This window comes from Melozone crissalis, unplaced genomic scaffold (assembly GCF_028551555.1).
Source record: "Melozone crissalis strain CALT ecotype California unplaced genomic scaffold, PUWL_Pcris_2 ptg000057l_1, whole genome shotgun sequence".
Taxonomy (NCBI): domain Eukaryota; kingdom Metazoa; phylum Chordata; class Aves; order Passeriformes; family Passerellidae; genus Melozone; species Melozone crissalis.
Window position 1 is genome coordinate 11,957,700 of NW_026535835.1, and position 23,735 is coordinate 11,981,434.

General features: G+C 57.6%; 1 protein-coding gene across 7 annotated transcripts in view; it reads left to right on the forward strand.

Annotated features, from left to right (window-relative positions):
- The window catches only part of RAP1GAP2 (RAP1 GTPase activating protein 2), a 51,468-nt gene extending 31,029 nt beyond the window's left edge, over positions 1-20,439 (forward strand). For 3 of the 7 annotated variants that reach the window (XM_054287191.1, XM_054287192.1, XM_054287189.1), the window contains 23 exons: positions 2,394-2,478; positions 4,886-4,921; positions 5,126-5,170; positions 5,597-5,629; positions 5,950-6,159; positions 6,562-6,665; positions 7,162-7,240; positions 7,583-7,636; positions 7,892-7,975; positions 8,836-8,936; positions 9,560-9,689; positions 9,883-10,038; positions 10,507-10,578; positions 10,979-11,065; positions 11,274-11,408; positions 14,114-14,251; positions 14,360-14,478; positions 14,610-14,723; positions 15,183-15,300; positions 15,799-15,925; positions 17,082-17,161; positions 17,338-17,373; positions 18,119-20,438. In XM_054287191.1, coding sequence (XP_054143166.1) covers positions 2,394-2,478; positions 4,886-4,921; positions 5,126-5,170; positions 5,597-5,629; positions 5,950-6,159; positions 6,562-6,665; positions 7,162-7,240; positions 7,583-7,636; positions 7,892-7,975; positions 8,836-8,936; positions 9,560-9,689; positions 9,883-10,038; positions 10,507-10,578; positions 10,979-11,065; positions 11,274-11,408; positions 14,114-14,251; positions 14,360-14,478; positions 14,610-14,723; positions 15,183-15,300; positions 15,799-15,925; positions 17,082-17,161; positions 17,338-17,346 — 2,116 coding nt within the window. In that variant the 3' untranslated portion in view covers positions 17,347-17,373; positions 18,119-20,438. Of the gene's footprint in view, positions 1-2,393; positions 2,479-4,885; positions 4,922-5,125; positions 5,171-5,596; positions 5,630-5,949; positions 6,160-6,561; positions 6,666-7,161; positions 7,241-7,582; positions 7,637-7,891; positions 7,976-8,835; positions 8,937-9,559; positions 9,690-9,882; positions 10,039-10,506; positions 10,579-10,978; positions 11,066-11,273; positions 11,409-14,113; positions 14,252-14,359; positions 14,479-14,609; positions 14,724-15,182; positions 15,301-15,798; positions 15,926-17,081; positions 17,162-17,337; positions 17,374-18,118 lie in introns of all 7 variants that reach the window. The other 4 variants (XM_054287187.1, XM_054287193.1, XM_054287186.1 and 1 more) reach the window with 3 other exon arrangements.
- Positions 20,440-23,735: the final 3,296 nt, after the last annotated feature.

The following is a 23,735-nucleotide window of genomic DNA, read 5'->3' on the forward strand; positions in this document are numbered from 1 at the left end:
TTTCCTTCTGGAGAGGCTGGTGTCCGGCCGCCGGCTCCGGAGGATGCTCTGGCCCTTCCTGTGCGCTGGTGCCCGGCCGTGGCCCTGGCCAGTGTGGGCACGGGGGCATCGGGGGCGGGCAGAGCCCCCTGGCAGCTGCCGGGTGCCCCCTTAGGGAGAGCACACAGCGCTGTGCCCTTTGGCTGTCGGTGCTGGGGCTGTGCCTCTCCTGTGGTGCCAGGGAGAGGCGAGGGGAGGTCCCCAACGCCCATCCTCGCTGCGGTGGGCACCTGCCACCCCTGCTGTGCTTCAGGCTGTGCAGAGAGGCGCCCTCAGTGCCAGCTGGGGACCGGCTCACTGAGCGGGGCTGCTGCGAGCCCCAGTGCGCTGACAAAGGCGTGCTGATCTTCCCCCGGTTCATTTGCCATCCCCCGAGGGCAATCAGTTTGGGAAACGGGCGCCGGCCCTTGACCCCAGCGCTGATGGGGGCTGAATCATCGGCGTCTGTGGTTGGACTTTACCATAACAGATTCTCAGCGCAGGGCCCGTTCCAAGCAGTCGTTGGGGATGGGCTTGTTTTGCTCTCCCGGAACTGCAGGAGCAGTTCCAGCAGTGTGGCCCCAAAGAAGCAGCCAGCATGTGACAGAGGAACATGTTGTTAAGTTGGGGGATTTTATAATACTTAGAATATGATGCTATGGCAACCCACTACAAATCCCAGATCAAATCAAATTATTTGTGCGCATCCCTGTAACTTTAATCTTTTCAAAGTCGTATCTGTTTTATGCCTTTGAGGCCACTGTGCAGCTGAGTGCAATCAGGCAGAGCTCAGGGTTCAAAGCAAGGAGAGCAGAGGATGAGTGGTTTGCTCCAGATCAGGCTGTGCTTTAGTGTCCTAGAAAGTCAAAGAGCAAACAAGGAAAATCTGTCATCTCGGCATTTTTCAGCAGCAGAGACAGGGTGAGGTTGTGGAGAGCAGAGAGGGAAGGAGCTTGATAAACAGTATGGGTGGGCAGGATGGGAATTATGCTATTGCCCCACATTGCTTCAGTTAATATCTTGCAGGGAAAAACTGGAAGATACCAGGAGCTCAAATGAGGTGTAATAATGTAAATTTTACCTGCTCTGATATGAAAAAGAGAGAAAGAAGATTTACTTTGATTTATTGTCATGTGAAACACCAGTTCTTGGTCTGGATTCACATTTGGGCACAATGCAGTGGGTATTGCCCCCAGTGCCTCTGGCTAAGCCCGTGTTGCTGGCACAGCCCAGGTGGGGCCATGACTCCCCTGGCTGTGAGTAGGATGGTGCTGCTGGTCCCACTTTGCCTCCCCAGCATCCCTGCTGCCTCCCCAGCTCATTCCCCAGCGCGTCCGTGGCTGCTGAGGAGGGGCTGCAGGCGCCCATGACCAGCAGGCGGTTGTCACCCGCTGTCACAAGTCCCGGGGCCTGGGAGGGCAGCGCGGGGGGCTGGCTGTGGGGAGGGCAGCCCGGGGTGTTTCGGGGGTGTTCCTGCAGAAGGAGCTGTGGGGAGGGCAGCCCGGGGTGCGGGGCTATGGGAGGGCAGCCCGGGGGGTTTCAGGGGTGTTCCTGCAGCAGGAGCTGTGCTGGAGAGCCCGGCGGGATCGGTGCCGGCGCCGCGCGGAGCATCCCGGGGCGCGCTGCCATGGGAACCAAACCTCGTTACCGAGAGATAAACAGTTGGACATTTTGGCCCGGTTTCTGCAGGACTAACCTGGCAGGGACGAGAGGAAACTAAATTAAATCTCAGATTTTCTGACTCCCGGAGGAGCATCTGGCAGTGCCGCTGTGTGATGGCGTGGCTGCCTGCCCGGGAACCGCCGGGCGACGGGGATGGGAATCTTGTTCAGGGGAGGGCTGAGGCCGTACTTCCCAAAGCTTAGGGGACTTTCGGGGGGCTGTCTTGACAGCTCCGTGGCACAGGGGCTGCTTTCTGCTTTCCTGCGGTCTTGCATCTTCACGATGCTCTTGGTACTTCCAAATCGGGTGCCAGGTGCTGTGTTGGGGCCCTCAGCTGGGTCCCTCCAAAGCCATGCTAGGGTGTCCCTGGGTGTCCCTGAGCCTCCTTTGCTGCCACAGGGCCGCTCAGCCGCAGGTCCTGCCCAGGTGGGGAGGGAAGCCGTGGGGATGGCTGGCTCCTGTCATAGGAACAGCCCTGCTGTCCCTGCACCACCAGCACCAGGCATGGGGACTCGCAGCCCACCCTGGGCACGGGCTCTTCTGATGGCTTTTATCGCCTCCTCACACTGTCTGCTGGGTTTTTTCTCAGATTCCAGATATTACTGTACAGGCAGCTGCACACCACGGCTTTGCCAAGGGAGATAACCCTTATCTCCTGCCCGGTGCGCTGGCTGGGGCGGGGGGAGCTGACCTGCCTGTGTTTGGTTTTCCAGGAAGCAGGAGCTGCTCAACAGCACGGATGTGGCCGTCCCGGAGCGGCCGCTGTCCCCCCCGCTGACGGCGCCCCCGACCATGAAGGTGAGTGCGGGGCCGGGTCCGGAGCGCCGGGCGGGCGGGGAGCGGCGCTGCCAGCGCAGCGGCTGCAGGGCTCGGGGCTGTTCCCGCAGGAGCGGCAGTAGGTGTGTCTGCAATCCAGCCGGCAGCCTGTTCCCCTGTTCCGGCTCCGTCCCTCTCCCCCCGCGGCGGCGCCGTGCCTGCGGCCCGTCCCGCACCGACGCTCCCGTTCAGGCGGGGCGCTGGGTCCGGGGGCTGCTTCCCTGCCAGCGACCCTCCCAGCCCCGGGCCGGGTGGCTCTGTGTGCTGGGTTTGGGTGGCTCTGTGTGATTCCCAGTGTGGTTCCCTCCCATTGACCCTCCCAGCCCCGTGCCGGTCGCTCCGTGCCCGCATGGGCAGGCGCTGTGCCCGCCGCGGGGCCGGGCACCCTGAGCTGTGCCTGTCCCACCCGCCCGTCCCCCCAAACCCCACCTGTCCGTCCCAGCAAACCCCACCTGTCCCCCCAAACCCCACCTGTCCGTCCCCGCAAACCCCACCTGTCCCAGCAAACCGCACCTGCCTCCCGCCCAGCCTGTTCCGGGCTCTGCCACCCTTTGGAATAACAATCCGGCTGTCCGGCTGCGCCTCTGGATGAGGAACCATCCCCGAGGGGAGGCGGGGCTGGGCGGGATGGCCGGGCTGCGGCTTTGCTGGGTGCCCCCGAGGAGCTCGGGCGGTGCGGCTGATGCGGGCGGGGAGCGATGGGAATAGATTTCTTCTCTTCAGGAAGGTAACAGATTTCTTCCAGGGCTGTGACATCTGTGGGAGAGTGCTGGGCAGGGGTGCCCAGCTCTGTTTGCTGCCCTCCACTCTGCTCCTGCCTGGTGCAGGGTTTTCTTTCCGTCCTTCCCTCTGTGGCCCAGCAAAGCTGGCTCTAGGTGTGCACAGCTCTCTGGGGAGCTGCAGGCTTTGCTCAGTACGTGTGGTATTTTCTGTGGCGCTCACTGTAGCACCTGGGTCTGGTGCCACCGTGAGGTCAGGTCTTGGCTCTGGTTACTGGTAGAGCAGGACCTGAAACTACCCTGGAACATTTGTACCTGGAGATAAACAGAATCCAAACCAAGCTCCAACTAAGGAAGGCTTTTCAAAGAGTATTTTGCTGTGGGCACAGAGCTGTCTGAGCCTGGGGTTTTTCTTTTTGACTCCCTCAGGTGTGTTAGGTGAGGAGAGGCATGGTCTAAAGCTGGAAACAGCCAGGGTGGTGTCCGGGGCACAGCTGCCCCACCTGTGCTGGCAGCCACAGACTGCTTGTGCTGTATATTCGACCTTTGCTCACCACAAATATTAAAGGAAAAAATGTCTCTGAGACTTTTCTTTTCCTTTGATTTTCATTTCTTCATCCTCTTCTCTGTTTTTTCCTTTATTTTTTTTGTCCTTTGAGAAATTAGTCTATTCTAAGAGCTCACTAAAAATCACCCCCCTTGCCTTTCCCCTTGTTACCGTGACCCCTTTTTTTGGCCCCAAATCACGCGTGTCCCTCCCGCGAGCCGTTTCTGGCCGCCGCTGGGATGGGGGCTGCTGATGCCGCGTTTCCCTGGGGGATCTGCCGCTCCCGGCCCGGTGAAAGGAGGGCAGAGCCAAGGGACGGGGCGGGGGCGGCCGCCTCCAGAAAAGCCACTTAGGGGCTTAGGGGAGAGCCGCGTTCACAGCCGCAGCTTGGCTGGGCGCTTTGTTTGTGTGTACCTGGCGGCAGCAAGAGCTGGGAGGGGGATCGGGGCTGTCCGGCCGGCCCGGCTGCTGCGGTGCGGAGCGGTGCGGGAGGCGCGGCCCCGAGCAGCTCCCGCACGGCCCCGCTGGGCAGCACAGGTACATCGGAGCAGGGGGACCTGCAGGTCCCGAGGCCGAGCGCGGCTGAGCCGTCAGCGGGGTCTGGGCAGCTCTCCGGAGGGGCCGTGGGGGGCTGAGCCCGCCCCGGTGGGTTCCTGTCCCTGAGCCCCTCCGTGTCACCCGGGGCGCGGGGCCGCTGCCCTGTGCGCGGCTCCTGCCCCGCGCTCCCGAGCCGGCAGCACAACGGGGATTCCAACGGGAGCGGCTCAGTAATCTCTTCGGTTCCTGCGGCAAGGGGATTAACCCTGCGCTGGGCAGCCCAGCACCACAGGCAGCAGCTTCACCAGCGCTGCTGTGATTAAGAAAATAGATGATTCAAGGCCCCTGATCAAACGTGCTCAAAGCTCGGCATTTTTGGGGGTCGAGGTCTTCTGGCAAGGGCAGCTGCAGCAATGATGCTGAGCTCCAGGTGGGGCTGCATGGGAATCCCAGCTGCTTGGTCACATTCAGGGAGCAGGACAAGTGCTCGGGGTGGGGGTCCAGTGTCCCTGCTGTCATGTGGCTTGGACTGGCTTGCTTTGTGTCTGCTTTTCTCGAACAGTCGATTTCCTTCTTTTCTTTTCAGTCGGCAGAATTCTTCGAAATGCTGGAAAAAATGCAGGTGAGCAGCAGTGTGCATGCCAGAAACTCGGGATGTTTGCCCCAGCACAGCCCCTGAGGGCAGAGGGCCTGTCCCAGGAACAGACCTCACCTTCCAGCCACTTGGATTGGAGTGATCTCCATGTAGCAAAATACCCTCATGTTGGTGGACTGACCCCCTGTGTGGGTCAAAGCATCTAAAATGCATTCATTTTGTTCCAAACAGGCACCAAAACTGGAAGAACAGAGGTCTGGAAGCCAAAAACACAAGGTTGGTTGATTTTTGTTTCCTGGGGGCATCTCTTCAAGTGTCCCCCCCCTCTCGGAGGTTTATTGTGATTGTCAAAGACAGTCACTCAAAGGGCTGGGAAGGATTTGGATGTTATCTAAAAACAAGGCACTGATTGAATTGCAGAGATGGGAGCATGGTGCCTGTAAATCCCTAATCCAGCTTTATGCCCAGCCCAGTGCAGGTCAGCTCCCAGCTGTGCGAAAGGGTTGGGGTTTTGCCACTGCACTGGAAGTTGCACCAGTGGAGGAACTCCCTTTAGGCAGGGCTTAGCTTGCATTGGTGCCCTTCTGCAAGGGACCAATAGGTGCTGGAGGCATTCCCTGGCTTGGGTGGGCAGGGCTGGGGTTTTAAGGGACAGCCGGGGGAGCAGATGGTCATGGATGATGTTTTGGTTCCTTTTTCCAGGAAGACTACATCCCGTACCCCAGCATCGATGAGGTGGGTGCCCTGAACCCCCTGAACACCTTCTTGTGAATGCCTTTCCAAAACTGCTGATGGCAGAGGAATTGGTGGAGATTCTGTTTCTGAGAGGAGCTACATAAAGCATGTTCCTCCTCCCTACCTTTGTGGCTTTTGGCTTTTCCTCAGTAGCATGTGCCCTCTTCTGTCACAGAGAAGAGGTTTCAGAGAGGGGCTGGACTTGTCCCTCCAGGGCTGGGGTCTGCTGCAGTAGAGGGGCAAAACATGGAGCAGTGAGCTCTGCATCCCACATCCACACCCCAATCCTGCCTGAGCCCTCGTGGCACATGTCTCTGCAGATCCTGGAGAAGGGCAGCCCGTACCCACTGATCATCCTGCCCCAGTTTGGGGGGTACTGGATAGAAGACCCAGAAAACCTTGGCACGCCCACCTCATCTGACAGCAGCATCTGCGAGGAGGAGGAGGAAAACCTCAGCCCCAGCACCTATGGCTACAAGCTGGAGTGCAAGGGAGAGGCCAGAGCCTACCGCAAGCATTTCCTGGGGAAGGTGGGTTTCTCCACCCCACGGGCTCAACCCTTTGGCTAAGAAAACTTTCCGGTTGAGAGCAAAATGGGCGAGTTTTACAATTTCCCTCCTTGCAGGGAATGGAGCAGTGGTGGGTTCCCAGCATGGCAGTGATGGCCACACGTGTGGCTTTGCCCCAGCCCCACGGGCACGGGTCTCCTGTGACACCAATGGGGGTGCTGGCTCTGAGCCTCCTGCCCCTGGGGCCCAGCCAGACACGGGGCCTGTAGGGCAGCCCCTGCCCTCCTGCTCGCAGCCCTGCTCCTGGCAAGGGGTGCAGGGTGGGCGGTGGGAGGCTGTGGGGTGGCAGGTGAGTGGCCAGGCAGTGTCCTTGCCATCGGCGCGTTGCTTCCCGGCTGCTAACATGCTGTTTTCTATTTTTAGGATCATTTAAATTTCTACTGTACAGCCAGCAGCCTTGGAAATCTGATCCTTTCTGTTAAATGCGAGGAGACAGATGGCACAGAATATTTAAGGGTTATACTCAGGTACAGAAAAAAAAAATCTTTGTTTAACAAAATATTCTCTCTTTGTGAGTCCCTGGTTCTGTTTCTACAGCAGGTGCTTGAGCTGGACTGGCAGCATGTGGAGGGGTCTGGGTGGGATGGGAGGCAGTGGCAGCATAGCTGTGTTTTTGTGCTGGGACTGCCTAAACCTGATAATGAATGTGAGACTTTGATCTGTTGCTAAACCTGCTGGAACTGAACATAAACCTCTGGGGTTTAATCCTCCCTGGGATAACACCAGTCACTTCTCTCACCATCCCTCCATAAGCTGACAGGACCCAGCATGTCTGAACCATTGTGTCATTTAACCATTGTGTCATTTCCCTCGAACTATGAATATTTTAAGAGATGAGAAGACAAATCGAGCCTTTGCTCACTAACCAGGCCCAACAAATGCAGCACAACTGTGTTTCCCAACAGCGGATGTTGCTTTGCTGTAGACACTCTGACATCTGTGTGCTCGTTGTTTCTTTGCCAGGTCCAAAGTGAAGACATTGCATGAAAGGATCCCATTGGCAGGATTCAGCAAACTCCCGAGTATTCCCCAGATTGCAAAGGTGAATTTTCTGGCTTGGCTGGAACTCGTGCAGCAAAGCCTGTGCCAGGCAGTGCTGGGCAGTGTTGGGCAGCAGTGCCTGGGCTCTCAGGTCAAGGGGCACTTGGGTGGTGCTGTTGTTTTCCTGCAAGGAGAGCAAGGGGCTCTCCTTTGACACGGAGGGACCTGGGACCTGGCTGGCTGCATCCTCAGTCGGGCCAGCCAGGCCATGGGCATCCCAATGGTGGATGTGAAGTGGGGAGCTCCTGCCATTGGAGACTGTATTTGGCTTCTTTATAAGACATTGATGGCTGAAGTTTTGGCCCAGCACCTGGCACTCACTGCTCCTTCCCCTTGCCCACAGGCCTTCTGTGACGATGCCTCTGGGCTGAAGTTTAACCCGGTTCTCTACCCCAAGGTGAGCTAACTTGCCCAAGTTGGTTGTGTGTTCTGCAGGGACACTGAGAACCACACCCTGGGCCACTGTTGAAAACTTTTAGCCTAATTATTTGGGAGTTTGGCTTCTTTCCCCCTTCCACTCCCCTGATGCTGCCCAGCTGTTGTTGTACCCTGCTGCAGCTCTGGTGGGCTCTCCTCACCCCTCTCCGTGGATCTTTTGGCCATCACATTTTGAACCACCAGATGAAACTATTGGCATTTTGCTTTCCTGCAGGCATCCCAGATGATAGTGTCCTATGATGAGCATGAGGTCAACAACACGTTCAAGTTTGGTGTGATCTATCAGAAGTTCAGGCAGGTGAGTTGTCCCCACGCTGCTTCCATGGAGCATGTCCCGGTGATCCCAGAGATCCACGTTTCAGGAGCACAGGCTCAACCATGACCTTGGTTCTGCTACGTGCAGCACCTCGTGGCACTGGCTGTCCTCACTGACTGTGTTTCTCATTGCTCGGATGTTTTCCCTACTCATTAAAAAATTATATGACTGAAAAGTCTCAGTATGGAAATCAGCCCACAAGCTGCTGTAGGGAAAAGCGGATGTGAAAATGGATTTTAGCAGGCGTGGTGTTTTAATCAGATATATGTTTAGACAGCTAAACAGCTACGTTTGTCTGGAGGGACTGTGGGCTCTGAAGAGAGGTGCTTGCTGAAAGTGCTGTCATTAGCAGGGGGACTCTGGATGGGGAGTGCAGAACTCAGCCTCAGAACTCACTGAGAATTACTCTGACAGGCACTCTACATATTGCATTTTGGGTTGGATTGAGTGACTCATGCAAGGCTGTAATTAGGGTCTCATTGTTTTGAAATACAGCAAGCGGGAGATGATTAGGGATTTTTCAACAGAGGATTCACTTCTGGTTTGGTATTTCCTGGACGTTGTCCTAAGGCCCTGCTGGGGCTCAGAGGAGGCTCTCAGCAGCTTTGCCCGGGGCTGTGCTGGGTGCTGAGCGGGCTGTGCAGCCCGGGGATGGTGCTGGTGGGGAATGTGGTGGTGCCAGCCGGGGAGCAGAGGTGGGGAGCAGCCTGTGGCTGTGCAGGACACCAGGCAACAAGGTGCTGGTCAGACCCCAGGGATCCCGTGGGTGGAGCTGGAGGTGGCAGGGGATTGGACAGGCAGGGAAGTTGGGGCTGTCAGCACATACACCCTGTGTTTTGTAGACACAAGAGGAGGAGCTGTTTGGCAATAATGAAGAGAGCACTGCCTTCAAGAACTTCTTAAGTTTTCTGGGAGACACCATAACTCTCCAGGACTTCAAAGGGTAAGTTAAATAAAAAGGATGATTTTACAAATACATTAACAAGAGACCATGTCATATGTAAAAATATCTATGTGTGAGAACAGAAGTCATCTCGCTCTTGAGCGGGATGTGCGGAGCAGAAGCAAATATAGTTTTGGCTTGTTTTTCAAGGCTGGGGGAGTTAAAAAAAAATTGGAGCTGCCAAGAGAGAAAAATTTCTTTTCCTGCAGCTTTGAGGTTGTGATAAAATCTGGCTATATTCAGCCGTAGATGGAAGGCAGTCTGTGGCAATGTGCTGTGCCGGGCGTCGCGGCTCAGCCGTGGGTGCCTCCGGGCAGTCCCACCGTGCAGGCAGAGACCCCCGCTGCTGCTGAGGGATGGGGAGGCCACGGCTCGTGCCCCTGGCCGTGGTCAGCCCTGCTGACCAGCCCTGCCTCGTGTGCACCCTGTATTTCAGGCTGGTGACAGCGATGGCTGGTTACAGCACATGACGCACGGTTTGTTCTTTCCCATTTGCTCGCTGCTAGATAAAGATAAATGAGCTGGGCTGTTCATCAGCCTGTCCCCCGACAGCCGCTGGTGCTCCCTGTGAAGCTTTCAATTAACATCTCTGAGCTTCTCTCCGCCTTTCCCTTGATCTCCAGTTTTCGAGGAGGCCTGGATGTCAGCCACGGGCAGACGGGAGTGGAGTCTGTGTACACGGTGTTCAGGGACAGGGAGATAATGTTTCATGTCTCCACCAAGCTGCCTTTTACCGAAGGAGACACACAACAAGTAAGAGAGACGTGGCTGCTTGCTCAGAGGGGACTGAGTGGGGATGCCCTGACGCTGCCCAGTGCTGTGGGCCCTGCTGAGCCCTGGCCCGTGGGATGGGGCTGCTTGGCTCCCCAGCACGGGACTGGCACTTGCTGCTGCAGGAGCAGAGCTGCCTGGTTTTACTGACCCAATGTTCTCCCTGCTGGTTTAGCTCCAGAGGAAGAGGCACATTGGCAACGACATAGTGGCAATTATCTTCCAAGAGGAGAACACGCCATTCGTGCCAGACATGATTGCCTCCAACTTCCTGCATGCCTACATCGTGGTGCAGGTGGAGAACCCCGAGGCAGACAATACAGCGTACAAGGTGAGGGCAGTCCCAGGGTCACCCACACAGTTTTGCTTCAGCATCTTTTGACAGGGGCATGGAGTGACAGGACGAGGGGGGAATGGCTTCCCACTTGCAAAAGTAGGGTTAGATTAGAGATTAGCAGGAAATTCTTCCCTGTGAGGGTGGTGAGCCCCGGCACAGGCTGCCCAGGGCACTTGCCCTGTGCTCAGTGCTGCAGTCAGTGTTAAGCCTGGTGGGGACTTGTACCTGTGTGCTGAGCACAAACACGTGTGCACACAGGTGTGTTATGTATGCACTGTGACAGAATGTGTGTCTATACAGACAGCAGTACATGAAATACATGTTTGTGAAACAGCTCATTTGTTAAAGAGTTTTGATGATCCTCAGTGTTTGGAACAATCTGACATATCACCTGGGTGTAGATGGTACAAACCCTGTTATCCTGCTGCAGCCGTGGGAATAACACGTCTCTTGGCTCCCCAGGTGTCAGTCACAGCCCGGGAAGATGTTCCCTCCTTTGGCCCGCCCCTGCCGAGCCCGCCGGTGTTCCAGAAGGTAGGGGCTGCCAGGGAAGCGTGTCCCAAGCTGTAGAAATGTAGATGTGCGTGTCCGAGGTGTGTCCAAGCACACTGGCTTGGGGAAAACAGGACTGCTGGAATTGGCCTGCATTAATTTTGGTTTCCATTGGGGCCCCTGGTGTTTATGGTAGGGTGAGTGGCCGTGCACCGCAGCATGGCATCACTTGAGCAAGGCAGCAGCAGCAGCTCTGGTGCTGGGGCACTGTGTTGGTGCAGGCGAGCCCCTCAAACCCCCTGGGGTTTCCACCAATGCTTCCACATCTGGAGGCACTGCCAGGTGCTGAGAGCTTGGGTTTTGGGTTGGTACAGCTGTGCTACCAGAGACACAGAGAGTCCTGAGCCAGAGGGCGTTTTGTGCCTCGGTTCTGTCCCCGCAGAGCCCCGAGTTCCGAGAGTTCCTGCTGACCAAGCTCATCAATGCTGAGAACGCCTGCTGCAAGTCCGACAAGTTTGCCAAGCTGGAGGTAACGCTGCCCCCGTGTCCCCGCCTGGGGCAGCTCTGGGGGCTGTGCCAGCCCTCCCCAGAGCCGCCCTTCCCTGCCGAGCTGGGGCAGTGCTCGCAGGCACGAGCGGTGGTGCCCGTGGGTGGCTGTCCCCTCCAGAGGACGGGCTGGGCCCTGGGTCAGTGCCGCTGCTCCTCCCGGGCCCTGGCTGAGCCCTGGCTCTCCCCAGGACCGGACACGGGCTGCCCTGCTGGACAACCTGCACGACGAGCTGCACGGGCACACGCAGACCATGCTGGGGCTGGGGCCCGAGGAGGACAAGATGGAGAACGGCGGTCACGGAGGCTTCCTGGAGTCTTTCAAGGTAAAGCCCTGCCCTTGCCAGCGGCAGGGCTAAAAGGCACCTGGGGCTGGCAGAGTGCACGCTGGGGGACAAGAGACGTCCCCCGAGGGTAGGGTGGCAAGAGGGGGGGGGGGGGGGCAGCTGCCACCACTGCCTGCCCAGTCTGCCGAGTGCCCGAGCTGGTCCCGGTGGGAGCAAGCAAAAGCTGGCACGGTGGCATTGTTGGGGAGTGTCCCCATTGGAGTGACTTCTCCAGAGCTCCTGAGCACTCTGTGCCAGTGTGCTGCAGCATTTTGTGTCCCCAGAGGGGTCTTAGTTCAGGCCCCTGCCACAGAGCGTGCCTGCAGCTGGGCTCTGCTGTGGCAGGACATGTCCTGCTCATGTTCTGGCTGCTGGCTGGCACTGCTGTGGGACAGGGAGCAGGAGGGGTGCCTGGGGCAGCTGCCACAGCAAGCTGGGTGGTGGTCATTGTGCTTAAAACAGAAATAGCATGCTGGGTGTGGAGTGGGGAAGGGCTGCTGAGTGTGCCAGGGAGGCTGGGTGCGTGGGAGAGAAAGCAGGTGACGTGGGCTGGAGGAGAAGGGGTGGGTAAAGTGCTGTGGGGGAAACTCTGAGCAGCCACTGGCAGCAGGGACAGTGGCTGGCTGGGCAGCAGGGACCCCCTGGAGATGGAGGGGCAGCACCTGAGCGTGAGGGGTGAGCCACTGCCAGGTGTCTGTGGTGCAGCTGCCCTGCAGCACGGAGGGGCTGGCGCTGGGTGGCTGTCACTGTCTGGGCAGGGGCCTGTCCTGCTGGGACAGTTCCTGCTGTTATCTCAGGCATGGCTGTGTCTGTAGCACAGAGAAGTGAGATGGTGAATGGGTACCCGGAGGATGGGGCTGGGGAGGAGGGTGCACAGCTCCCCATACCCCGCTGCAGAGGCTCAGGTGTGTCTGTTGCAGTGTGAGACGCGTAGGAAGGGCACAGCCAGTCGTACACCCAGCGTTCACGTCAGGTCTCAGCGCTGAGGTTGGGCAGGCATGTTCTGGCCCACTGTGTGTGTGTGAGGAGACAGCCCGTGCTCTCTTGGCATTGCAGGGAGTGCTGGGGTGGGAGGTGAGCCCCGTGGTCCGTGTGGGGCGCCTCGGGCCCGCGCTGCTGGGCTGCCTGCTGGCTTACATCCTGCACCGCGTGCTCTGGGAGTGACGGGAGCACACACGGTAACGGGCGGCTGCAGGGCTCAGTCCTGGTCCCATCACACAGGGGGGCTGCAGGGCTCACACCTGTCCCCATCACACACCGAGGGCTCCAGGGCTCACATCTGGTCCCCTTGGCAAAGGCTGCAGGGCTCACACCTGGTCCCATCATACAGGGAGGCTGCAGGGCTCACACCTGTCCCCATGGTAAAGGAGGGCTGCAGGGCTCACACCTGTCCCCTTGACAAAGGCTGCAGGGCTCACACCTGTCCCCACTGTACCTTTTTGCTCGCTGCCTTGCACCCACGACTCAGCCTACAGACCCATCCCCTTGGCCAGGGGACCAGTTCTCAGCGGTGAGCAGAGCTCAGTTCTGCTGGGCTCTGGGTGAGTGAGTGAGAGGGGCCTTTGCCTCTTGTGTGGGGAAAGGAGCCCCTGCTCAGGGCTGGGCTCTTGGGGAACCCCACAGAGTTCCACAGCCCTGGACAGGAGCCTGCAGGGTGGGAGTGCCTGTGGCTGCTGCTTTGCAGCAAAACAACTGATCACTTTTACCTAAGAACAACATCAAATTGTATGTCAATGCTGCTGACCCCAATAAATGCAGTCTGATGGACTCTTGCCTGATGTTCATTATTGGCTGGGCAGGAGGGGCTGCTGGGACTGTGGTCTGCAGCACTGCAGGCTCGGTGAGAGCTCAGGGCTGCAGTTCCTCTCACCCTGTGCAGGTCCCCCTGTGGCTCCATGAGCCCCAGAGCCAGCAGCAAACAGCCTGCATGCTGCAGATGCAGTGCTGGCACCCAGGGAACTCGGCCAGCCATGCTCATTTACCCTTTAGCCTGGGCTGGGGTTCAGGGGCTGGAGCAGCCATGGCTGAGGGAATAGCTGAGAGGAGAATGGAGAGGGTTGCTGATGTGAAGAGTGAGGGAAGGGACGGGGAGAAATGAAGATCCACAGGAGCAGGGAGGGCCTGTGGCTGCCGTGGGGCCAGTGCTGCACAGCTCACCTCCAGTCCCTTCCAGAGGTGCATAAACCAAACCAGAAGCCACAGCAGGGGTTCAGGCTAAATGTATTCTCAAGCAGGAGCTTGCTGAAGAACAGAAGCACTTTCATGTGGCTGTGAAGCCTCCAGCTCAGGGGCTGTTTTGAGTAGGCTGGAGAGGTGCAGGAGAGGTGCAAGAAAGGCAGGAGAGGATGTGTCCTCTCTGAGTCCAGGCAGAATTGTGGAGGGTGTGCACACAAACAAGGCTTATGGCTTGGCTGCGGTCCCCATTCCTGCCGAGGGGTCTGCGAGCTTGGCCAGGGCTCGGGGCTTGTGTCCGCATCTCCTGGTCCCAGAGATGGAGTCCTTGATATCACAGAGCAATGGGGGAAAATCTGATCCTGTGGTGGCTGTGGGGCTCCCCAAGGGCAGCCGTGCTCAGCTGTGCTGCTGTTGGGGTGTGCTTGCTCTCGGGGAGGCACAGGGGCTGGCTCTCCCTTGTGCCCGGGGAGGAGTTCTGGGGACAGCAGCCCCCTGGTGCTGACCTGCTGTCCCTGTCCCCTCTGGCACAGAGAGCCATCCGGGTGCGCAGCCACTCCATGGAGACCATGGTGGGCAGCCAGAAGAAGCACCATGGCAGCGGCATCCCAGGCAGCCTCAGCGGGGGCATTGCCCACAACAGCGGCGAGGTGACCAAGACCACCTTCTCGGTGAGCATGTCCCTGTGTGCCTGTGTCCCCGTGTCCCTGTGTCCCTGCCTCCTCCCAGCCCCGCACAGCCCGAGGGGCTCTCAGACCCAGACTGTTCTCTGCTGCCAGCCCCCTGTCCCAGCTGTTGCTGCCAAGAACCAGTCCAGGAGCCCCATCAAGCGCCGCTCAGGGCTGTTCCCCCGCCTGCACACGACATCGGAGAGCCAGGCGGAGAGCAGGACCAGGTGGTGAGTTTGTGGTGGTGCCTGTAGAGCCTCTGCCACTCTCACAGTTTATAGCTGGTGTCAGGTAGTACAATTTGACCATCCTTTTAAAGTCTGTTGTATAACTCATGCAACTTGTCTCTTTGTGCCCTCAGTGACAGTGTTTCTGGAGCCCAGAAGACACCAGATTTGGGACATTCTTCCCAAGAGATGAAATCTGAAACCTCATCCAACCCCAGCTCCCCTGAAATATGCCCCAACAAAGACAGGTGAGCCAGGAGGAGCCCGTCCTCCTTCCACCACAGCTCAGCAGACGTCAAGGAATTTGTCAAACAAAACCATATCTAAATTTCACTGTAAATAAGTTTGATATTAAGGGAGAAAAGATTCTGGTGGTTCTTGAGCCCAGCTCCTTTTTGGTTTTACAAAGAAGAGCAAAGAGCAGCGTTAGACCGAGGTTGCCCGAATCCTCAGGACGTGGAAGGCTGCTGTGCCTGTTCCTCCCTGCCAAGGCGAACTCAGCTCCACCTAGGGTTTCCTGCTGGCACCCACCCCGTGCCCTGTCCCACGCCTTTGGAGGTGGTTATGTGCAGAAGCACCCCAAAGGTTCATTTCTGCGGCAGCACTGCGCTCCGGGGTGTGCAGGAGGGCCTGTCCCCGTCCCAGTCCCAGGGACACGCTGCCCTGGTGACAGCCACGCGCCCTTCCTTCGTTCCGCCTTTCTCTAGGCCTTTTATCAAGCTGAAAGAGAACGGGCGGTCGAACATCTCCCGTTCCTCCTCCAGCACCAGCAGCTTCAGCAGCACGGCGGGGGAGAGCGAGACCCTGGAGGAGTACGACAGCGTGGTGGGTACCAAACTCTCCCCGGGCCCGTTCCCCGCTCCCCGGGCTCCTGCTGCCCCCAGAGCCCCGGGCTCTGAGCGGGACGTGCCTGCCGGCCCCAGGTGCCTCCTCGCTGCTGAGGCGGAGGGGCTCAGCCCGTCCCTGGCTGTGGGAGGATGGTGTTGTGCAGGGTGCTGTGCCTGGCGGGCCCGGGCTGTTGTGGCTGCCCCATCCCTGCAGGTGTCTAAGGCCGGGTTGGACAGGGCTGGAGCAGCCTGGGCCGGTGGAAGGTGTCGCTGCCCGTGGGAGGGAGGGTCGGGTAGATGGTCTTTAAGGTCCCTTCCAAACCAAGAACCCAAAGGAGTCTGTGATTCCGTGGCACCCCGGCGAGCCTTGGAATGCCCTGGCACTGCTCGCTCTGCCCAGGCCAGTGTGTGCAGCGGGCCCGGGGGCAGCGGGGCGTTGGCAGGGTGCGGGGAAGGCCCGTGTGCAGGAGGAGCCATGTGCTGTGTGTGTGAGCAGGGGAGCCAGCCCTCCACGGCGTCGCCGTTCAAGCAGGAGGTGTTTGTGTACAGCGCTTCGCCCGGCAGCGACAGCCCCGGCGCGGGGGCCGCGGCCACCCCCGTCATCATGAGCAGGAGCCCCACAGGTGGGTCAGGCCAGGGGCACCAGCTCTGCCTTCCCCTCCCAGAGCCGCCCAAAGCCACAGCGCCGGGTTCCTGTGGGGCGGGTGGGGATGGAGGAGCCCCCTCCCAGCCTTGCCCCAGGGTGAAGCAGCAGCCGTGCCCACCATGGCAGGGCGGGCACCCACGGGCGTAGGGCAGCCCCATCCTGGCAGGGCTGCTCTGGACACATGGCCCCATGTGCTGTGGTTACTTCCATGGGGAATTGGTTTCCTTCCTCAATTAGAGTGCAGAGGTGGCTCTTGCTGTGGCTTTGTTCCCTCTGTCTCCCCTGACAAGCATGTGCAGTAGTCGTGGAAACTCTGTCTCCAGAGGCTGAGCCATGACTCACAATTACTTAATCAACAATCAGCTTCCCGTGGTCTTGGCTCCATTCCTCTCGTGCCAACCCACTCACCAGCTCCATCCATTTCAGTCGGATGATTTGCACAATGAGGTGCAGCTCAGAAGGGCCAAACAGGCAGGAAAAGCTCTTTGCTGGCCCGTTCTGTGGTGAGGGTGCAGTGAGACGGGATGGCCACAGCCACCCCTCGCCCACAAATCCCCATGGCTCTGGTTCCTTGAGCCACAGAGAGCCTGCCACAAGGCACCAGCAGCCACGAGGAGACGCACTGTCAGCTGAGGAGCTGTTTCTGAAACAGCCGGGAAGCACAAATAGACCCAAACAGCTCAGTAACTGGGAGTGTTGCAGGCAAAATGGGACCAGGGAGTGCAGGCAGGCTTTTTGTGTCTCAACACCCCACAGGTCCTCCTCCTTACTTCATAAGTGATTTTCTGAACCCTTAAACCAGCCCCTTTTAATGCTTGAAGTGTTTATTTTGTATTTTTCCTGCCAAGAACATGAAAATCCACCCATACATTATATGGATCAGTCATTCCTTGTAGCCTTTTCAGTGGCATTTCCAGGAGAAAGACTGTGAAATGTAATTAAGCCTCAATTTGTTCCATCGCAAACACTTAATGTACAGCTTTTGCCAAACATTCAGCCAAGGCAGACTAAATATTGGTAGCACTCCTGACAGCCTATTAAAGTGCCTAGCTGGGCCAGTGCAGCCAGTACTACAGCAAATATTTTTGTTCACAGTTTATTATTTTTGTTCTTTGTTTGTCCTCTCCCTCCAGCAGATCTAAAGAACAGAAATTCTCCAAGGTCCAACCTGAAGTTTCGCTTTGACAAGCTCAGCCATGGCAGCTCCAGCCTGGTAGGTGCCCGGGCTCGCTCTCACTGGTGGATGCTGCCAGCCGTGTCCTCCCTGCCTGGCATGGGCCTCTGGGCTCTGGGGGTGCCTCTGGGCCCATGGCGGAGAAAAGGGAAGGGATTTTGTGACTTCTTGCCCCTTTGTTTGCAACCCACCCCGTGTTCTGTTCTTTCTCATAGAGCCACTAGCAGGAGGAAGTCATGAACTTGTCACAGGTGAGCGTTGGTGTGTTTTGCTTTGTGCAAAAAGGCTGCTTGGGGGCCAGCTGTGTTCAGCTACCCACAGCTGCTCACTCTGCTTGTTATTGCTGTGGGATCCATGCTGTGCTTAGAACACCCTGGATGCTGCTGCAGGTGAGGGAGGGAAAGGGCAGGGATGCGTGGCAGTGTGCACCCCGCAGCGCTGCTGCTCCTGTCTGCAGCACCGTGCTCCTGCACCTGCTCCCAGGTCAGCCCAGCAGGCTGCAGTTTCCCCAGTTAACCTCTGTCAAACACTGGTGCCCATCTCCAGGTTTGCTGTGCTGTGCTCTGGGCACTGGGGTGGAAAGGCAGTGCAGGCCCTTACCCATTCCAAAAATCCAAGGGGAAATAGAAGATACACGAGATGGATTTCATGGGCAGAGGTAAAGGGAACTCACTGGGATCTACCTGGGTGCCTTCTGTTCCACGGAATTAAGGGTGTCATTAGGAAGATCCAAACTGAGCAGAAGAGCCCATAGAACTTGGAATGAAAGAAAGTTATATTTCTGAAAGCATGGGTCTCAAAAGCTGGGCTTTTCACCCAGTCACTGGGTTTCCTGCTCCCGCAGCCCGGGAGTGATGGGTGGCCTGGTGTTTTGGGGAAGGGCACTGCTGTGGCATCAGCTCCCTCCCTGGGACAGGTGCTTCACAGCCAGCACCTCCGGGGTGGGAATATTCTCCTTCCACACTCCTGACTTTTATCCTTTTCTTCTCGGCACAGAATGTTTCAACAAAGGGAAAAATCTTCAACACCCCATGGAGCACGCACGCCTCGGCCATGGGCAGCGAGGTGCCCTCGCCCGCACACCAGAACAGAGCTCTCACCTTGCTGCAGCCCTGTCCTGACAGGGACAGCCACCTTCTCACCCTGTGCTGTGCAGCACAGCCCTGTGCCCCTCTGCGTGCAGGAGGGGACTGTCCCTGCCTGTGCTGCACTCCTGGCCGGGGCCATGTCCCCTTTGGTCACCCTGTGCTTGCCCAGTGCGCCGCAGCTGGTGGCACCGTCCATCCGCCTGTCCCTGGGTTGCCTGGCAGCTCCTTCTGGGCAGAGGGGCAGCAGGAGAGACCTCCACATAGTTTAGGTCCCTGCATGCTTTATTTGCAGTTACCAGTGGGGAAACAGGGGTTTATGTTTGTTTTTTGAAGGGTGGGGGTCAGGCCAAGGTTAGGTGCTAGTGGCTCTGGGGCAGTTTGCCCTCCACCATCGTTTGCTGTTGCTCTTCCCTGGGGACAATGGGGCAGAACCTCCCAGGGGGGTCCTGGGCAGCTCTCCCTGGAGTGGGGTCTGCAGGGTCCCTCCAGCCATCCCCCAGCTCCTCCCTACACCCCAAAACTCTTGGGGCAGAGGCAGCCCCTCGCTCCAGACCTGCTCAGTCTCTTGCACGAGAGGCAGTGAGTGACTTGGCCCAGGGAGGGCAGCTGGGGACAGCACCAGCTCATCCTCCTTGGCAGGTTCATCCTGCCTGCTTTGTCCCTGCCTGACACTGGGCACAGGCCTGGGAAAGGTGACCCAAAGCTGTGCTGTATTACGGCTTTAGCTTTTCTTAGTGCTAGAACTGGAACCAGAGGGGATTTACCTGGTGGGCTCTGCTTTTCCCTATGGCTTGGATCACCAGGCAGGCAAATGCATAAAACTCTGGTGATCTGGGAGGCATTAGGCTGCTCCAGCCCTTACAGAGTCTGTCCTGCTGCTTTTGAGCAAACTCTTGTTGTTATGAAAGGATTATAGATTCTGCAAGGTAACTCTCCAATAATGCCCTTTCCCAGAAAATACCTCTCTCAATATGCCAAGAAATCCTTTTGCTCTTTTATGGAGCTTCATGTGAAGTTTCCTGAAGCCTGTCTGTAAATTTCACATTGCCCATAGATTTCCCTTACCCATTTTCTGGAAGACAGGCCATGATGCTGCAGAGATATTCCCCCCTGTGCCCCCAGCCTGTGACCTTTGGACACCCTCATGAAATCAGGTTCTCAGTCTCAAGTGAACGCAGTTCCTCAGGTTTGTGATTCCTACTGAAAGCAGGCCTTTGAGTGCCAAAGCCACCTCCCCCGTGGGTGCTCCTGGAGCACAAAGCGCCTGGCAGAGGTGTCAGAGGGGCAGAGCTGCGCTCCTGGAGCAGCCCTGGCTGTGCCTGCTCCTGCTCCCCTCTCTGGGGCCAGTGCTTATGGGGTTCAGCCCCCACCTGCCCTCCTCCTGTCATCTGCCTGGCCAGAGGCGAGCCCAGGCAAGCAGGACGTGCTCTGCTCACCCTGGTCCTGCAGGGAGGTGCTCTCCAAGAGCCTTAGACCCGCTTCACACAGGTGCTGGAATTAATCCACGGGGAAGGCTGTAGCTATGATGGGGGGAGGGGAACCAAGTTAAAGAAGGAGAACAGTTGTGAAAAGGCAGGGAACAGTTTCACCGGCCCTAAGTGCTGTGTAGGACTAGTAAATACCAATAACTCCCGTGGGCATGCTCCCTCCTGCTCCCAGCCAGCTGCATTTCAATAGGGTTTAAGCCTTGAGTTTCCTTTGGAAGGAGAGCATGCCGTGTGCTCAGCCCAGCCCGCAGCTGTAGGTGTCTCAGGATCACACACTTTGCTGCTCAGCACTTGTCTGATGATGCTTCAGTAGCACTTTCAAACCCACCCCCAATTTGCCTCTTAGAAGCTTTGGTCTGATTTCCTGAGGCTGCACAGTGAAACACTGACTGGTGCAATGACTTGCTCCCAGGGTCTGCTCTGGGTTTTTTTCCTCTGAGAAGTCACTCGGTTCTGTAGATGTTGTCATTCCTGTGGGTGTTGATCTCCGTGAGATCTTTCAGCAGATGATGCAGTGGCTACTGTCAGCTGGTTTGCCATTTTTGGTTGTTTTGTTGCTTTCTTTTTTTTTTTTTTTCACTTGAAACTGTGGCTTTCTTTTTTGACCTAGATAGATTTGGGAATTATTCGAACGGGACTAACAGGCAGAGAACAGTGTGAAGCCTCAGGGAGGGTTGCAGTGCTGTGGGCTTGTCGCCCTGCCAGCCCGCCGAAGCAGCACTGGGGCCGGGTTTGGCTCCTGGGTGCATTTCCCACAGCACTCTTGGGTGCACGTCCCGCAGCACTCCTGGGTGCATTTCCCGCAGCGCTCCTTGGTGCATTTCCCGCAGCGCTCCTGGGTGCGTGTCCCGCAGCGCTCCTGGGTGCGTGTCCCGCAGCGCTCCTGGGTGCGTGTCCCGCAGCGCTCCTGGGTGCATTTCCCGCAGCGCTCCTGGGTGCGTGTCCCGCAGCACTCTTGGGTGCATTTCCCGCAGCGCTCCTGGGTGCGTGTCCCGCAGCGCTCCTGGGTGCGTTTCCCGCAGCGCTCCTGGGTGCGTGTCCCGCAGCGCTCTTGGGTGCGTGTCCCGCAGCGCTCCTGGGTGCGTGTCCCGCAGCACTCTTGGGTGCGTGTCCCGCAGCACTCTTGGGTGCGTGTCCCGCAGCGCTCCTGGGTGCGTTTCCCGCAGCGCTCCTGGGTGCATTTCCCGCAGCGCTCCTGGGTGCGTTTCCCGCAGCACTCCTGGGTGCGTTTCCCGCAGCGCTCCTGGGTGCGTTTCCCGCAGCGCTCCTCGCCAGGGGGCTGGAGCCCGCTGTGTGCCCTCCAGCAGCGGGGTCGGCTGCCCTGCCCTGCCCTGCCCTGCCCCGTCCCGCTTTCCGGGCTCCAGCCGCCCCCGCGGGGCTCCTGCCGCATCCCGGGCACTTCTGGGCTGCCAGCGGCCGTGCAGGTGCTCCTGTAGATATCTTGCAAAATGTTTTGTGCTCATAAGTGACACACATCTATACATATATGAAAGGGATATATATATGTATATGTATAAAATATATATATTTATATATATAAAGGAAAGGATCCTTAACTGACACTAGAATTACTGGGCAGTGCATTTTCCTTTCTGATTCCACTGTTTCCATGCACACAGCTTCTGCCCTCCTCAGAAGTGACATGGCAGAGGGAGCAGAGGGGGCTCAGAAATGCCTTAGGGGGGTGATGGGGCAGCCCCCGCTGTGCGGAGGCGTTTCTGGGGGTCTCTGACCTCCTCTGCAGAGGGGTGTCTGTGGCTGGGGGTGTCTGGGGGTCTCTGCCCCCTTGCAGAGGGCTCTCTGTGGCTGGGGGTGCTCCCCCTCTGCCTGCTGGTGCTGCAGCCCCTCGCTCGGCCCAGCCCAGGTGCAGCTGCACCCCTGGGGCCGCTGCTCCGGGGCCGGTGCGGGACCTTTCCCTGCGGGGGCATCGCCTCGGCCGGGGCCGGTGCGCGGCTGCCCCGGGCTGGCACAGCCCTGCCCTGCCCAGCCCTGCCCTGCCTGGGCTTCCCTTCGGCAAAGCTCTTGGCACGCACTCGCAGCGTCTCGAAAGGCCACAGCGCCGAAGCACAACAGGAATTGCTTTTTGTGAGGGAAGCAGGGCATCGTAAGCACAAACTCCGTTCCTTCCCCGAGCTCTGAGGGTCCCCGGGAGCGGCCGGCGGGGGCCCCGGGCTGTTTGTGCCGCGGGGGCTGTGCCGGGCCGGGTCTCGGCCGCGGGCGGTGCCGGTGCCGGTGCCGAGCCCGGCGGGCCCCGCTCAGCCCTGCCCGGCCCCGCACGCTCCCGCCGCCCCAGTGAATGTAGCGCTGCCCGCGTCCTGCAAAGGGAACGCTGCGCTTACAGCAGAGAATGTGAGGAGAGTTTATAGAGTGACTATGAATCCTGGAGAATGTATCTGACAAAGTTTATTTTTGATGTAGAGAGGCAGTGCTTTGTAGTTTCTGGTGACCTATGTCTGTTGTAAATAATGTATATTTAATTTATTGCTATGGTAGCAGATTGTTATGTATAAAACTAAAGGTTCACAAATGTATATTTTGTTGCTTAAATGTGTCTTTGCAAAATTCACAATAAATAACATATTTTGTGTCCATATACGTGCTCTGTGTGTGTGGCCATGTAGTGACAGTTTTAGAGGCGCTTTTGGGGAGCTTTCCTTTGAAAACCAGGTGAGGGCATGGAACCAGCTGAGCCTGGGGAGCTCCCGGAGTCAAGCGCCCGGCAGTGGAAGCACAGGAATATTGCGGCACAGCGACATAAATGAGGAAATCTCTGGTGCTGCCAGCTCTGGGACTGGAGCAGTGCAGGAGGAGGCAGCCACTCCTCTGCAAACACTCAGCCATTTACCCATGAGAGCTGTCCTGTCTGAACTGAGGTTAGTGTCCCCTACAGCTCCACACAAACCGGTTCCTGTCAGCAGCCACACCGTGTGGCAGCAATTCTGTGCCAGCCAAGCTCCCCTCAGGGTATCAGGCCTCTGGGCAGGCCAGCTAAGCTAACAAGGAAATTGCATTTTCTCTCTCCAGCTCCTCAGCCTCCTTTCAAATCAATTTTTTTTCAAGATTTTAACAGGCGTTAGGGAAAAGGATGCTGTGGGAGAACCTGAGCAGCTCGGTGCGTGGTCATGGGCACAAAGCCTGTCTGGTGCCACAGGCAGCTCTTACATGGTGCAAACCCACTGACAGCTCCTCCCCTTGGGAGCAGGATCGGCCTTGAGTGGCTTAAAAAGTTAAGCTTTAAAATTAAATAGTGTGAGACAATGTTGACAGATAAACAAGCAGTTTAGACATATGTTTTAAAGGATTTAAAGAAATGTTTTCTAGACCTGGCAGATGGGCAAGTTGGGAATTAATGGCTGAGTATTCCAGCTAGAATTTGGAAAGTTTCCCACAGAACCTGAACTCCTAAGTTTGGTGGGAGGGAGACTCAAATACTACAGACAACTGGAAAACAAACTCCAAACAGGCTGCTCAGCCAGAATTGCTTCACTCGCTTTTAAACAAAATGCAAGTGTTGTGGAAACAAAGACCTAAATCCAGGTTTCAGAGGAGTTTGTGGAGCCTTTCATTCACTGGGTTCCAGCTCTCCTCAGAGCAGCGTCCCCGAGTGATGCTGGCAGCAAAGGGCAGCTGTGCCCAGAGCCAGGCTGGGGCACGGAGCTGCTGCCGCAGGGGCAGAGTCACCGGAGCGGGATTTCACTGCCTGGGCACCCTCTCTGTTTATTTCACTGCCTGAGCACCCTCTCTGTCTCCCAGGGATGCCCACTGTGCCACACACTGCCCGTCCTGGTCACAGGGCAGGATTTGATCCCTCAGTGACAGGAGCATCTGCAGATGTGAAGAACTGACCCCAGTTAAAAGTGGTTGGATGTTCTAAGGCTGTTCCAAATCATCTTGAGAGCTTATCAGATCTGGCAGGGCAGCATGGGGCAGCTATTAGGAAAGATGCTAAGACCTTGTCTGTCTCTTTAATGAAACTCTGGAGATACCAGATAATCATGCTGAATAGTGCTTAGAGGAAAACCTCCTGAATGTAATTAG